Genomic DNA, 14,995 nt, shown 5'->3' with positions numbered 1-14,995 from the left:
CCTCCCAGTCACTTAAGAAGCCATATTAATAGGCTCCAAAAAGGAGTCTCAGCCATACTCTGCTGGAAGCAAGATGGGTTCAGGGCTCAGGAACGAGACAAAGGGAATTCCTAAAAAGGCTAAGAACGGCAGATGCTTCAGAGGAAATGCTATTTAGAAGCAATTCTATTTAAACAACAATGCTTGATTTTTCAGAGGTGCTGAGCACCCACTGTTCCTGCTTTCTAACTAGGAGTGCAGGTGCTTAGCTCCTCCCAAAAAAAAACAGGCCCATTGCCATTTTTGCTTTGCTTTTCCTTCATCCTTAGAACACTTGCGCCCAGACAGGATCTTTGTGGAGTTCATGAGCACCTCCTACTCATTTCCTCACCTGATGCAATCTTCTTGCTTGCAAGATTCCTATGTAGCTGCTGTGGGCATGACTCGTCATATTCTCTCTCCCGTCTTGAGACGGCAAGTACAAGAGAGATAAGGATACTGGCTGACAGGATTTTCATGTCACAAATCCTTCAACCCTTAAATCAATAACCTTAGTTTCAGGAAACACCACATAGGAAGCAGTGCTGTATAGATTTCATTCATACACAGTAATACAAATACATAGAAGCTGATCTGAACACACTTTACCAAGCCCTTAGCAAATTATTTGTACATCACTCACAAGTAGGTTACTTCTGAAGTTGCTGTGCTACTAAAATAAACCTGAAGAATTTGTTGCTGTTCTGTAACATTCAGGGAAGCCCAGAGCAGGACTCTCCTATCTACAACTTCCTCTTACCTATCTGGTGGATGGAGTAGTAGCTGTCTTTTTTGTCAATGAAGGCATTAAGTATGTTGAAGTAATTATCCGTCTGCCTCTTCCCTTTCACCCACCTCCAATCTAAGAGATACAGGGGAAAAAAATAGGTTACTTACTAGTATACTTCTCCACATGTCACTGCTTAGTAGGATTTCCTTAAAGCTATGAGTCAGAAGTCTTATTACTAGGGACCTGTGAAGATCCCAAAAAAGGACCACGTTTAACAAGTAAAAGGGTCTTTTCAGAGGTAGGAATTGACATTGTAAAAATCAATTCCAGGACATGCATTGACCCTTCTCTGTCAGGATGCATTGGCTCCCAAGGAGAGGGAATACCAATGTGAAAAATCTCACACACCCCTAAAATCCTGCAAACGTGAAAGAACATTGGAATTTCTAGTGCCCAGAAAGTCATTGCAGAAGTGGGGCAGTTGGTTTGGGAAGGACAGGATGCCAGTGCCACAAGACGTCTCCTGCCAATCCACAGAACTTTAGCAGCAGCAGCCACAGAAGAGACCATGTATCACAAAGTGTCAGCTGGTTACAGGTGTCTCTTCTAGAAAGGTGGGATTCAGGGAGAGACCTGAAGGCATCTCAGCAGAAGGTTAAAAATAAAACTAACAGCTGCTTATCGTACAGCAATTTTAACCAGCGTAAATGTTTCAGGCATACAAACCTGGGAAGTTTGGGGCTCTCTTGGCTAGCCCTTTCGGGGGTCTCAAACACGAAATGGCATTCTACTCATCTTGGGGGATGGGGAAGAGAGTTTACAGTAATTTTAAAAAGCTCAGCAAACAAAACCACGGTCTAACAGTCAGCACAATATCTGCAGGCTGCCATATCAATAAATCCAAATGCTAGGGTCTTTTCTACCCAGGAATGACATGATCTTGTCTCCAAACACCCACTGGTACAAGGGAAAGCAAGCCGCTCCACTGGTGCAGAGGAATTTACAAGAACATTTTTTTACTGGCTAGCACAGCCCTTGCCAATTGTACATACAGATTTATTGATGTTGATTTGGAAGGAAGAGATGCTAGTGAAACTCACTGGGATGTTTCCATTGGGGATGCTTCATCATCTAGCTCTTCAGGTGAGAAGAGCTAGGGAAACTTTACATGGAGACCACAGCAATTTCAAGTTGTGCCCTCTCTCTTTGTTGCCCTAACAAGTACACCATCATTTGGACTGGCTCTGGACACCTCCCTTAAAGATGCATTGATTTACCTCTGCCTAAGTGCCGGCAGACCAATGCCTGAGCGAAGATCATCTGACCACACCTCAACATGCAGCCCCAGCCGGTATCAGACGTGGGGCCTGTTCCTCCTGTAGCCAAGCAAAACAATCAGAACAGAATGTAAGGGTTAGAACAGCTGTCTAGTCACAGTGCAATACAATGGCAGGTGAGGGAGGGAGAACTTGGAGCTCTCTAGAGCTTGGTCCACACTACCCACCCAATTCGGCGGGTAGAGATCGATCTTCTGGGATCAATTTATCGTGTCTCATCTGGACGCGATAAATCGATCCCAGAAGCGCTCCCCTGTCGACTGCGGAACTCCTGCTCACCGAGAGGAGGAAGCGCTGTCAATGGGGGAGCTTGCCTGCGCCGCGTGGACCCGCAGTAAGTAAACTTAGTTCGATCTAGGAAACATCAACTTCAGCTATGCTATTCTCGTAGCTAAAGTTGCATTTCCTAGATCGATCCCCCGCCCCAGTGTGGACCAGCCCTAGGTATGCAAGGTGGGCGTTATGACAGAGACTCATCTGTCAGACAATGATGCTGAGGAATAAATATAGATTTAAGAGGCAAACCCTACCACCAGACCTTTAAGAAAAATAAAGCCAGGCATTTACAGAAGACGGGTGAGTTTCAAGTAAATATCCAATTCAGACTGGGGAATGAGACATGGGATCACACCAGCCCTCAGGCATGGGTCTGTGAACAAATCTCCAGCTCAAGCTACCAGACACCTATTTATTTATTTCAGATAAAGGTGTTTTATGGACTATTCTCCCCATAATCTTCACCCAGATCTACACCTGCTAAGGCGAGGACTCTACACAGCTGCTGATGGCTAGACAAGGTTCCCAAGTGAATATTGAAATAAGCCAAAAGACAAAGGTAATTAGGCTGTTGGTTAGTGTTATCGGTATGCAGCGGCTAAAAGCCAAAAGACTTTAAAAGCACATCCTATGGCAGAACTTCAAAGAAAGCTGCCACTTCCCCTCCCAGGCTAGGCCATTGCACGGCCAGCTGTTAAGATAAAGTTTAGAACACAGAGTCACCAGAACTAGTGGACTGGTTTTACAGACTCAGCTGCTCCTTAATACACTGATAGCATGAAATTTTTTGCAACTATTTTCTCTTCTCTCTGGTCATTGTATATCCAGGGTGTAGGGAGATAGAAAGTAAAAAAGCCAAAAGAGGAGATCCTCCTGAGGTCACCACCCAGACTCATGCCAATATGTTAGATCAATTTCTCCTATTTGGTCAGCAGAGCTCTCCTTTAACCAGGCTGGTGGTTTGTCACTTACAGAAGACTAAAAAACATGCTAGATGATGTACAGAACAAATGCATTGCCCTTGTCTTCAAAAATTTGCAATCAAATTTTAAATGTCGCAATGGACGGGAGCAGCCAACAATGGAGGAGGTAGTGGGGAGATGGGGTGAGAACAAGGTTTACAGCAGTAATAAGATCAAATGGTTACTTGATTATAGCATAGGCACGTCTTGGGGCTTCCTTGGAAAGTCATTGCTTGCATGGGAGCAGCACAGAAAAAGGTGCAGAGATGGGAATGGGAAAGAGCGAAAGGGCTGTTGAAGCATACATTTAAAGAGCTGTGGAAGTTTGTTGGGCCACAGGCACTTTATCTCGTGCTTCCCCTAGTACTTTTTGGGCGGTCCCTGCTGTTTCACTAATAGAGGAGGAAGTTTACATCTGTGGTCTTACTACTGTCTACTGTAAACTGGGATAGCATTAATCAAGTTCATAAATTAAGCCTGTAGAAGTTTAAGTTCACTGATATTCAAGGGAACAGAGACACAAGGTGGGTGAGGTAATTTTTTTTATTGGACCAACTGTCGAGTCACACAGAGCACTTCTTCAGATCCTGTTCTTCTGCTGTCCCTGTCTCAAAGAATTTTCACAACAATGATGACACCACTCACAATGACCACATCTCCACCAACAATCATAAGAAAAAAAATAATCTGATTGGGAACCACAGAGCGGATGAAACTGCACTCATGATCATTACATCGATTGCTTCAGGGGAAAAATTGACTGCAAAATCCTTAAATATCACATCCACCGTAATCTCTCCACTACTAAGAGGACACCCATACAGTCCCTGAAATCTAACCACAAGATCATGATCAAGCCAGCAGATCAAGCAATGGTAGTCCTCAACCGTGATGTCATTGATAAGGCCAATTGACAACTCTCCAACACCACCTACTATAAAGAACTGAAAGACAACCGCACACCACAATTTACCCAGGAACTTAGGGATCTCATCAAATCCTTCCCCAAACAACTTCAAGAGAAACTCTACAACTTCGTCCCCCAGGAACCCACCCCAGGGACCTTCTACATTCTTTCCAAGAATACACAAACAAGATCCATCATATCTGGCCACAACACTCTTATTGAAGGAATATTGGAAATCACTCACCAAACAAAAGACCAGCTTCCTCGAGGACACACAGACTTCCTCCACAAACTCCACAACGTTAACAACCGCCCTCAGAACACCATCCTCGCCACCATGGAGGACACTTCCCTATACAACATCCCTCACAATGATGGCATAGCTTCCTACCTCAAATATTCACAAGACAATGGACAACCCTCAGATATCCACCCCAAACATCACCAAACTCATTGATTCCATCCTAACCCACAACAATTTTACATTCAACAAACACACTTTCTCCAAACCATGGGAACAGCCCTGGGTACTAGGATGGCTCCCCAATATGCCAACCCCTTCACGGGCTACCTTGAAGAAAAATGTCTGGACAAATGTACCACAAAACTAATGACACAAAAATTGATGATCTTTTCATCTTCTGGACAGATGGCTTAAACTCCCTTATAGTTTTCCATCACAACTTCAACAACCACTACACGTCCATTAAACTCTTTCTGGAACAATCCCACATGAGTATCAACTTCCTGGATAGCAACCAGCTTCAGCAATGGAATCCTGCAGACAACCACACCAGAAACCCATAGACCACCACATCTACCTTCATAGATCCAATGACCACCCTTAATACACCAAGAAATCTGTTATCTACAGCCAGACACTCAGGTACCACAGAATATGCTCGGAGGAGAAAGTCCGGGATACACACCTTAACACACTTAAAACTGCCTTCACCAAACTAGGACATTCCACCAGAGAAGTAGATCGCATCATGGCATGGGCCACCCAAATACCCAGGAGAGAACCTACTTCAATACAGAAATAAACCTCCCTAGTCATCACCTACCACCCCATACTGAAACCCATATGGGGTTTCATCATACTACAATCCATACTCAATGGGGATCCCATCCTGAAACACATCTGTCCTGAACCCCTACTTCTAGCATTCAAACAGCCCCCCAAACTTTCCAAGCTCATCATCAGAAACAAACTCCCCATAGACCAAAACATACCAACTCAAAGCAGCACCATCCCCTGCCAGAACAGATGCAAAATCTGTAGACATAACTCCACAGCTAAAATGATCAACACCAACCCCCCAACATATCTTTCAAGACCCATGGATCCTACACATGCCTATCACAATATGTGGTATACCTCATCCAGTGCACTAAATGCTCCAACCACCACCATGTGGGTGAAACCAGTCACTATGCTCTTGAATGAACTCACACAGGAAAATGATAAGACAAAACACCCTATCACCTGTGGGTGGACACTTTTCACCAGGGCTTTGGAGCGGAGCCCGGAGCAGCTCCGGAGCAGTGGAGCTGCAGGTTTTTGCCTGGAGCTGGAGCACAGCTCCAAAGCCCTGCTTTTCACAATGCGATCAATCACTATGTGTGACCTATCAGTCCCCATCCTCAAAGGAAACCTGCACAAACACTTGCAAAAGATGAGCCTGGGATCTTAAATTCATTACTCTGCTAAACACTGAAAATCATGGACTGAACAGACAAACTGGATTTATGGTTTATTACAACAATCTGTAACCCACTAACCCCCTCTTTTTGTCCTATGACTGCAGAGGTGTTAACAGGCCACTCTACTTTAAAATGGTCCCTTAGAACGTGCTAACTACTTACACTAAATGATCTGTTCCACCTTGCATTTAGCTGCGATATGTGGAGTACCTTTCCCTGACCTGCAAAGAGCTCTGTGTGGCTCGAAAGCTTGTCTCTCTCTCTCCTCCCCTCCCCCCAACAGAAATTGGTCCAATAACAGATATTACCTCACACCCCTTGTGTGTCTAATATCTTGGGACTGACACAGCTACAACTATGCTGCGTTCAGGGGAACAAGTTAAGTTCATCTAGGGTTTATTTAATTTACACAGAGAGGTTGAGATCAGATTGAGACTTGCTAAAACATTAGCTAACCCTGATCTAACCTCAACCTTTTCAGTAGTGTAGACATAGAAGTGAAAGGGGTTAACCTCTGTATACAGTCAATGTTAACCCCCAGGAATCAGTCTAAGCTTCAATGCAACCAGCTAGCCTGTATTAAATTGCGTCTGCAGTATGTGTTAAGGGAGGTTTCAAATCCCATTAGCTAATTGATTTTAAAGAATTGGAAGAGTAGACCATTCTGTACCATTGTATCTAGCTCAAAATTCCAGATGTTTTGAGAAGTCTTATTTCTGAGTCAAACCACTATTCCATTGGAAGGGCACAGATATATAATTCCATTTGCACACTATTAGGACCTCCTCTGATTTTCATCCCATTTTTATATATAAAATTGCACAAGAAGAAAACAACAGAATCATCTTCAGGATGAGGACCCATGAAAACTAGCCATTGATCCAGAGGAGAATTTTCATTGTATCACTACAGTTCATCCCGTTTGCACATATTCCTAGTATGTTATACACAATTCCATGGTAGATGATTTAAGGTGCAACTTCTTTATTCCACCTCTAGACCCAGCAGATTACAAAAAGAGGTAATAGATGAAAAAATTGCCCGGTTTGTTTATGCAACAAACTCTCCTTTCCGTATGACTGAGAACTCACACTTAATTAACAGTTCAGTCATTAAGACCAGGATACAGTCCACCCAACAGAACAGAGGTCCTAGGCAAATTGCTGGCTAAAGTGTATGAAAGAGAAATTGAGCAGTGTGCAAAAGGTCTAGAGGGTGAAATTGTTAACCTGAGTGTGGATGGGTGGAGCAATATCCACAATGATCCTGTTGTCACACAAGCACATACAACAGAAGAAGGGAATGTCTTCCTTACAGAAACAATTGATACATCAGGAAATGCGCACACAACAGAATACTTACAAGAAGTAGCAGTAAAAGCTATAACAAACTGTAGAAAAAAAAATCAAAATGTCTAGTATGCAGCTTGGTCACAGAAAATGCTGCAAATGTATCCAAAATGAGAAAAAAATATTAGAAGAGAGTCCCAAGCTAAAAACATAAGGTTGCAGTGCTCATTTGATGCACCTCCTAGCCAAAGAATTCAGTGTTCCAGAAATAAAGGCTAATGTTGTTGAAATTGCAAAATACCTCCGTAACAACCACTTTGCAGCAGCTGCTCTGAAAAAAGTGGGAGCAACCAAGCTAACTCTCCCACAAGACGTGTGATGGTACTCAGTAGTGGTCTGTTTTGAGTACTATATCAAGAGGGGGGGACGGGTAGCTCAGTGGTTTGAGCATTGGCCTGCTAAACCTAGGGTTGTGAGTTCAATCCTTGAGGGGGCCACTTAGGGATCTGGGGCAAAAAAATCAGTACTTGGTCCTGCTAGTGAAGGGGGCTGGACTTGATGACCTTTCAAGGTCCCTTCCAGTTCTAGGAGATAGGATATCACCACTAATTTAATTTAAATTTAATCAGATGACAATTTGTGAACAATATCATGGGGGGGAAAAAAAAAAAAATAGATGGCACTGTCACAGCCAAAGTTCTCAACATTGGGCTTAAGAGAAATGTTGAACACATGCTGAGTACCCTGAAGCCTATTTCTATAGGCTTGAACAAAATGCAGGGAAATAGATGCTTTATTGCTGACGCTGTTGAAATTTGGAAGGAACTGAGTGAGATCTTAAAAAGAGAAATATGCAATGACAGAGTTAAATTACAAGCATTAAAAAAACGAATGGGACAAACACTATATCCAGCTCATTTCTTGCAAATATTCTTAATACTTGGTACCAGGGTCAAACCTTAACTGCTGAAGAAGAGGAGTTAGCTATGACATGGACATCCAGCCATCATCCCTCCATAATGCCGACTATAATAAACTTCAGAGCTAAGGGTGAACCATTAAAAAAAATATATATATGTTTGCTGATGATGTTTTAAAGAAAGTCATACCAGTGACTTAAGCATTTGGATTCCGAGACTGTTGAAGTGATAATCTCACTTTTAACAGCAGTAGCATCTTCTGCCGGTGTAAAAAGAATATTTTTTTCCATTGGACTAATTCATTCCAAATTGAGAAATCATTTGGGACCTGAAAAAGCAGGAAAGCTAGTTTTTCTTTTCCAGATTATGAACAAAACAGGAAAATGAAGGTGAAGACGACTGAGTTAGCTACAGAAGCCAATATTTTAAGTTTCTCATGTTGACTTGGCTGACATAGTCGATGAAATATTTAAAAATAAATAAAATAAATTTAACTATTTTAGTTCAAAACAATTTTAACAAAAACAAACCTGATTTTAAAAAAACCTGAATGTTTAACTAAATTCAAAAATTCATATGCTTGTTTTGTTAAACTATTATATGTTTGCTGTTGAAGAAAAAAAATCCAGAATACACAACGTTGTTGTTTTAGTTAAATAAAACAATTTAAATATGTCTGTCTGGTGATGTTCTCCTCCTAATACAGCATGGCAAGAAAATCCTCCAAATATTAATGATTAACCTGTTAAACTGGAGATAGTTAACCTCCCAATGACTTCATAAATATCTTTTTCAATTACCTTTGGTAAATAAAATAACCAAAAAAATCATTCATTTTCTCATATAGCTGTAAAATTAATCTGAAGTTTTCAAAAATAAATCACTTTAAAAATGTATAATGTGTACCTTCTAAAAATGAAACCTACATCTCTGAGTTGTGAAGAATATGTATTAAGGTTATAACAACCAACAGGAATGCACTTTTATGTAGAAATCCATGATTAAATCAAGTCTTCCTGACTAGTGATTTAAATCAAATCCACCCTGCTTATGAAGAAAAGAAAATTGGTTCAGTTATTAGAAAGATTTAAAATAATTTGATTCAGAAACATCACCTACAAAACTAATGTTCGCTACCTGCCCTTTCTGGAAGTCTAGATTACCATTTAGAAGCAACACTGCAGGGTTGCCTCACAAAAGGGGCTCAGGACACCAATTTGGCATTGCCTAGGGTGTTGAATGCTTTTCCAAACTGTTAAGAAGTGCCTAAGCACATAGAGGGTTTTGTAGAATCTTCTGAGTCCACCTCTGTTTTTAATATAACTTAATTATTCCAGAGCTCTTAGCCAGCTGAGACTATTTCTGAACTAGTTGTAGTGTTCAGTGGGGCCTGCTGGCCCAGCAATAATTAGGAGAGTCCAGCATGCAGATATCATGTTGTTTATGACCCCAGAGAAAAACAAAAACATTGAGAGCTAATATTTTTAACAGAAGCTCTACAAGTTATATGTGATCACCTGGACCAGAGATAGGAAGTGTGATAGCATATTTATTTTAAACATTGTTTCTCCAGAAAGGATAAATTGTTCAGTTCTTTTTGTAGTTTTTCTAGCATAGTTGTTCTAGTTTCAGATATTCCCTTCATGCCCTAATAAAAGCCTGCCTTACTTGAAAAAATTAATTTAGAAAAATATTACTACATTTTCAAGGAGTCCTATTCAGTCCTACTTGGTCAAGAGTATGAGACCAAAAGGAAATTTATGGACAAAGAAGATTCGGGGATACTCAGAACTATTGGGAAAGAAAAACCCACCAAGAAAAAAAGCACAGCATAATTCACAACAGCAGGCAGCTTTCAGAATGCACATCACAGCTAAAGATGCCTGGGAGTATAAAGTTTTCCAGATAGGAGAAATGAGAGGCAACATCCTTCCTCTCTAAAAAAAGGGGCTAGTCTCCAGTTTGTGCTCTTCTGCACCTCTTCTCTGTGATGTTTATCTGGCCCCTGTTAATGGAGTATCTGAGCACCTCAGTCATTAATGGAATTATCCTCACAACATCCTGGTGAGGCAGAGCAGTGCTATTCTCAACTTTGTACAGGTAGGGAACTGAGGCAGAGAGCGGCTGAGGTGGCCAAGGAAATACAGGGAGTCTGTGGAAGAGCAAGGAATTGAACCTGTATCTCCAGAGTCCCAAGCTAGCACCCTAACCTCTGGACCTTTCACTTCCCTCTTACAGCAAAGTAGTACACTTCCTCCACATCCATCACTGCCCAAGATGTAACCAAATGTTAATAAGAGGCCAGGGATAGGTGCTAAATGCAGTGGCTTTAACAGGTGCTCTCCTCACACCTTGGGAAGTTACCTTAGCACTGCATTTGGTTGTTGTTCACAGTTCAGGTCTCTTTAAAACGGTGTTTTCTGAAAGCATACCAGTACTTTACTGCTACTCCACTGCACTTCAGATGCTTATTTCTCATGAGATGGCACCCTGTACACATTCCAGATCCAAAGCCTAGTGAGGTCAATGGAAATGCTCCCATTGGGTCAGGCCCTAAGAGACAAGCCAGACTCCTTTACAGTATAGTTATTTTATTAACTGTATCTGTGCTACTTACCAATGGCAGGAAAGTTCTTTCTGTATGTGAACCAAAGCCGAGATGTCACATCCAACAGGATCTCCTCTTTCTCTGAAGAATTTTCAGAAATAAACACACGTGACATCCCTGAGAAAGGCATCAACCCTACCTAAATCCCCATCACTTAATAACTTTCACTGATGAAAGTGCCTGGCTTGACAGGAGCAGGGGACTACTGCATGAAGGATGGACCAGTCAAAGATCCAGCCTACAGGGCAGGAGAGGCCTGGGAAGAAAAAACTGGGCCATGTTTGGGGAAAACAGTCTTTACTACTTCAGTCTCTCCTTTCCAGTGTTAGTCTTTCCTAGCTTTAAGCATCACAACCCTGTATCTCCAGCCAGGAAAGTGGAAGGAGAGGGTGTTCTACAACCCCTGTAGCGCAAAAAAAAAAAAAAAAAAAAAGACGACAATTTTCTCCAAAAATGCAGCAGGAGTGTCTGAAGGCAGCAGGAAAGGCTATCCTGACAACATGCAGGGGAACACATAACTGCATGTACTGTAAGCAGAATGCCTATAAATTAGCAAGCAGGGGCTGCACTTCTTCAGGATGCTACTTAGAAAAAGCTGGGATTACATAAAAGTTCAAAACACTACATGGGATGGTTAGATGTATGTAAAGCCCTCATGCCCTGAAAAGCACTGCTTAAGTACTAGCATGTAAGTGAATTACCTGTGAACACACTGTATGTTCTCCCCAGTATCCAAACAGGCTCTTTGGTCTCAGGGAAGTCTTCATACTCAAACCTGAGAGTATCATAGGTCAGAGTAGCTGGTGAGAAACAGAAAATCACATGCATTGTGGTTTGTTTTTTTCTGGTTTAAAATAACGTAAGATATAGTAATACAGGATGGATCACTTCACAATTCTAATGTTCTAGTAACATGCATACATGTTGAGCAGCTGGTCGGAGCTCTGGTAAGAGCTCTATTGATCACATTAATAATAAATACCACCTAGCTCTTATATAATGCATTTCATCAGTCGCTCTCAAAGCACTTTATAAAGGTGCTAAGTATCATTCCCATTTTATAAATGGGGAAACTGAGGCACAGATTGGGGAAATGAGTTGCCAATGTCACCCAGTCGGGCTATTAATAGAGTCAGGAACAGAACACAGGTCTCTCTCCTAAGTCTCAATCCTGTGCTCTACCCATTAGACCACAGTGCTTTGATGAAATCAGCAAGCTATGAAAAATTACTACATCAGTGAGGAAAAGCTCAGGATTGAACCAAAACACAGCAATTGCCAAACTTGATCAGACCCAAGTTCCATCTAGCCCAGTATCCTGTCTCTGACAGTGGCCAGTATCAGCTGCTTCAGAGGAAGGGGATAATCTGCCCCTTCCCGACATAGGTCTCAACCTGGTCTCTAATAATATGAGATGGGTTTAAACCCTGAAGCAGGAGGTTTAATATCCTTCTGGAATTTCCAGGTTTGTTAACAAGTCCCTTCTTCCCCGAGGGAATGTTTTTTGGTGGTGCACTGAGAAGCCTAGGATTAAATTAACATAGATAGTAGATAATGTTTTCACCCCTCAGCTCACAGAGGGGCGAGAAGTACTAAATATCCCTCTCAAAGACGATCAGTCCCTTCTGAAGGTTCTAAAAATTGCACCTTTGTTAGAATCAAACATGCAAAGGTCTTTTTTTTTTTTTTTTTAAGCAAAGAGTCTGCAGGGTGGGGGAAAGGTGAGACGATGTTCTTTATCCATGTCACACGATAAGTCATGGGAAACAATGGGAGCTATGCTGAGGCATCCAATCTAGAGGTTGCAGGCTTGTATATGATCCATTCTACTAGTTTCCTTCAAAATATGACCTTGTTCAGTACTTAAACATCCGTCTTTTCTAACATAAGTATCCAACTCTGATTGTGCATTACAAAACAATCCAGCAGTGCAGTCTATTGCAAGGCATTCCCAATCAGGGCTGTGGTCTTCTCCACAGGAATGAACAAGCAAGCTGTTGGGAGCTTCTGAACAATGTTTTAGTGGAAACAGGGCTCCACTATGTGCTTTGGGAACAGTTGATCTGAGCTTCAAGGAAAATGCTCCTAATAAAAGTGTGTCTCAAGATTCAGTTCAAATCACTTTTTACTTGCACATGTTATTCTTGAATAAGCTTGAGCAAGCTATACATCAAATTGTAACAGCTTTAGTTAGTTCTACTGTACAGACAAGATAGTCTCAGCAACTATTTTAGCTGACACAAGATTCAATAAATTACCCAGTGATACACCTGACATGAACACCACATAGCACACTCCATTTCCCTCTGTAACTGCGGGTGTAACCTCTTAGCTTTCTGGTGTGACTGAGGCCTTGGCTACACTCGTGGATTCACAGCGCTGCGTGAAGCACGAGTGTAGTCGCGCCACCAGCGCTGCGAGAGCTCCATCTCTCCGAGGGGAATAGCTTGCAGCGCTGCGAGCGAGCGTGCAGCGCTGATTACACTGGTGCTTTACAGCGCTGCACTCGCTGCGCTCGGGGGGGGGGGGGGGTGTTCACGCCCCTGAGTGCAGCGCTGTGAATTGCCAGTGTAGCCAAGGCCTCAGTGGCCATTTCTCAGTCGCCACCTGTGCTGCTGATTTCACTGTCCTTCATTTTAATTTTATGAGTAGAATTCAATATACTCAAATTCAGTTTTCCCTGATCTTAGAAATTGGTGGTTTATCACCATTGCATTTAGGGCTTGTCTACACTTGAAGGTTAGTTTGGATTAAAACAACAAGGAGTCTGATGGCAGTTTGGATTAAGGTTAGATTATGAATTTAAAACACAATAGATATTTGTGAACAACACTGTTTAGACAAGACCTCAGCCTTGCTAAGTGTTACCCCAGTTTTACAGGTGTGGTCAATAACTCCTCTACAGTTTATGCTAAGAAAATATAATAGCGCACAGAGGGTCACAAAGAGATTCTACTCCTCCTTTTAGCCATATATGTTAATCTATATTACATTCAGAAAACAAGACAGACAAGATGTTTTTGTCAATGAAACCCCAAAGGTCTCACTTGGATCTTCTGCCCCCTGGTCTTTCTAACCTGGAATATCATGATCTGAGTGTCAAATGGAAAACAAAATCAGCAGAAAACTGCCATCACTGGGTTAAACTGTAGTTTTCTTTAAGGAATGGGGCCCTGTCTACATAAATGGGGGACTAATTCCAAATTAACACCTGATTGGCCAGACAAGCAAGAAGATTGAGAACTTTGGAACAGGTAAACTTTTTCACAGTATGGACCGCATCTTAATAAAGATAATGGTTCTCTCTTCCCATGGGCTACAGTACCCCTGCAAGCACAGCAATTCTTTACATATTAAGATTTTCCTATGATGTAGCAGCCAGAAAAAAGGATTAGAGCCAGACCCATGTAACAAGCCAGGTTTTCAAGGACCACGAACAGTCAACAGGCCACACTTTGGTTTATCTTCTTTCACCTTCTCCTTACTACAACCGATTGATAATTGTGTAAACAGACAAGCATTGATAGCACAAAGTCCCCGTGTGTTTGGTGCTATTTCTGACAGATGGTATTTTCCTAAGCCTGTATTTTCAAGTCAAAAATAACCTTCTCCCTCTGTTTCTCCCCCACCCGACCCCAATTCACAGGCAACCCAAAGGTGAATTTATTATTAAGTTTCACAAAACTCTGTACGGTCACTTGAGATTGTCTGAAAAATGTTTTAACATAAACGTTAGACTAGTTTTAGAGTTCATTACTCAGAGGGCTTATTTTTAGATTTTCAAACTTGCCATGGATCAAGCGCTCAGTGAAAATACTTGTTTAAGTAAATTAGAAAGACGGGGACTGCATTTACATAATACATGACTCTCCACTTTTCCCCCCTTTCATTCAGCAATATACATCTCTTCCCATATATCTCGAACACCCCACACTAAGCATGTGAGCTGGTTCAGATGGCCAAGTTAAACTTTGCCTAGAGAGTCTCTCTTACTCAGGGCTGCTCTGGAATCAACCTGCACTCTGGCAAGCCATCCCCATCCCTTCCACACCCACATTTATTTGAATTTCCAATAAATAGCATTCAATTTAAATTTCACATGTTCTGCAACTTTCTATTCTACAAGGGCACAAGGATCACATGATTTGAAGCTATCAGACTGGTGAGTGAGGGACCTGCTGCTCTGATTCAATGAAAGTTGCCATGGGAAGAAGCTGCACACTACAGAACACATGGTGCTC

At 41.8% G+C, this 14,995-nt stretch overlaps 1 protein-coding gene across 3 annotated transcripts in view; it reads right to left on the bottom strand.

Annotated features, from left to right (window-relative positions):
• Positions 1 to 14,995, bottom strand: part of ATG4B (autophagy related 4B cysteine peptidase) — a 32,969-nt gene that overhangs the window by 12,756 nt on the left and 5,218 nt on the right. For 2 of the 3 annotated variants that reach the window (XM_034780908.1, XM_034780910.1), the window contains exons 2-5: positions 11,456 to 11,554; positions 10,764 to 10,835; positions 2,026 to 2,124; positions 779 to 880 (exon numbers count right to left, since the gene is read on the bottom strand). In XM_034780908.1, coding sequence (XP_034636799.1) covers positions 779 to 880; positions 2,026 to 2,124; positions 10,764 to 10,835; positions 11,456 to 11,554 — 372 coding nt within the window. The remainder of the gene's footprint in view (positions 1 to 778; positions 881 to 2,025; positions 2,125 to 10,763; positions 10,836 to 11,455; positions 11,555 to 14,995) is intronic. The other variant, XM_034780909.1, reaches the window with a different exon arrangement.

This window comes from Trachemys scripta, chromosome 9 (genome assembly GCF_013100865.1).
Source record: "Trachemys scripta elegans isolate TJP31775 chromosome 9, CAS_Tse_1.0, whole genome shotgun sequence".
Classification (NCBI taxonomy): domain Eukaryota; kingdom Metazoa; phylum Chordata; order Testudines; family Emydidae; genus Trachemys; species Trachemys scripta.
This window is presented reverse-complemented; position numbering and strand designations above follow the sequence as displayed.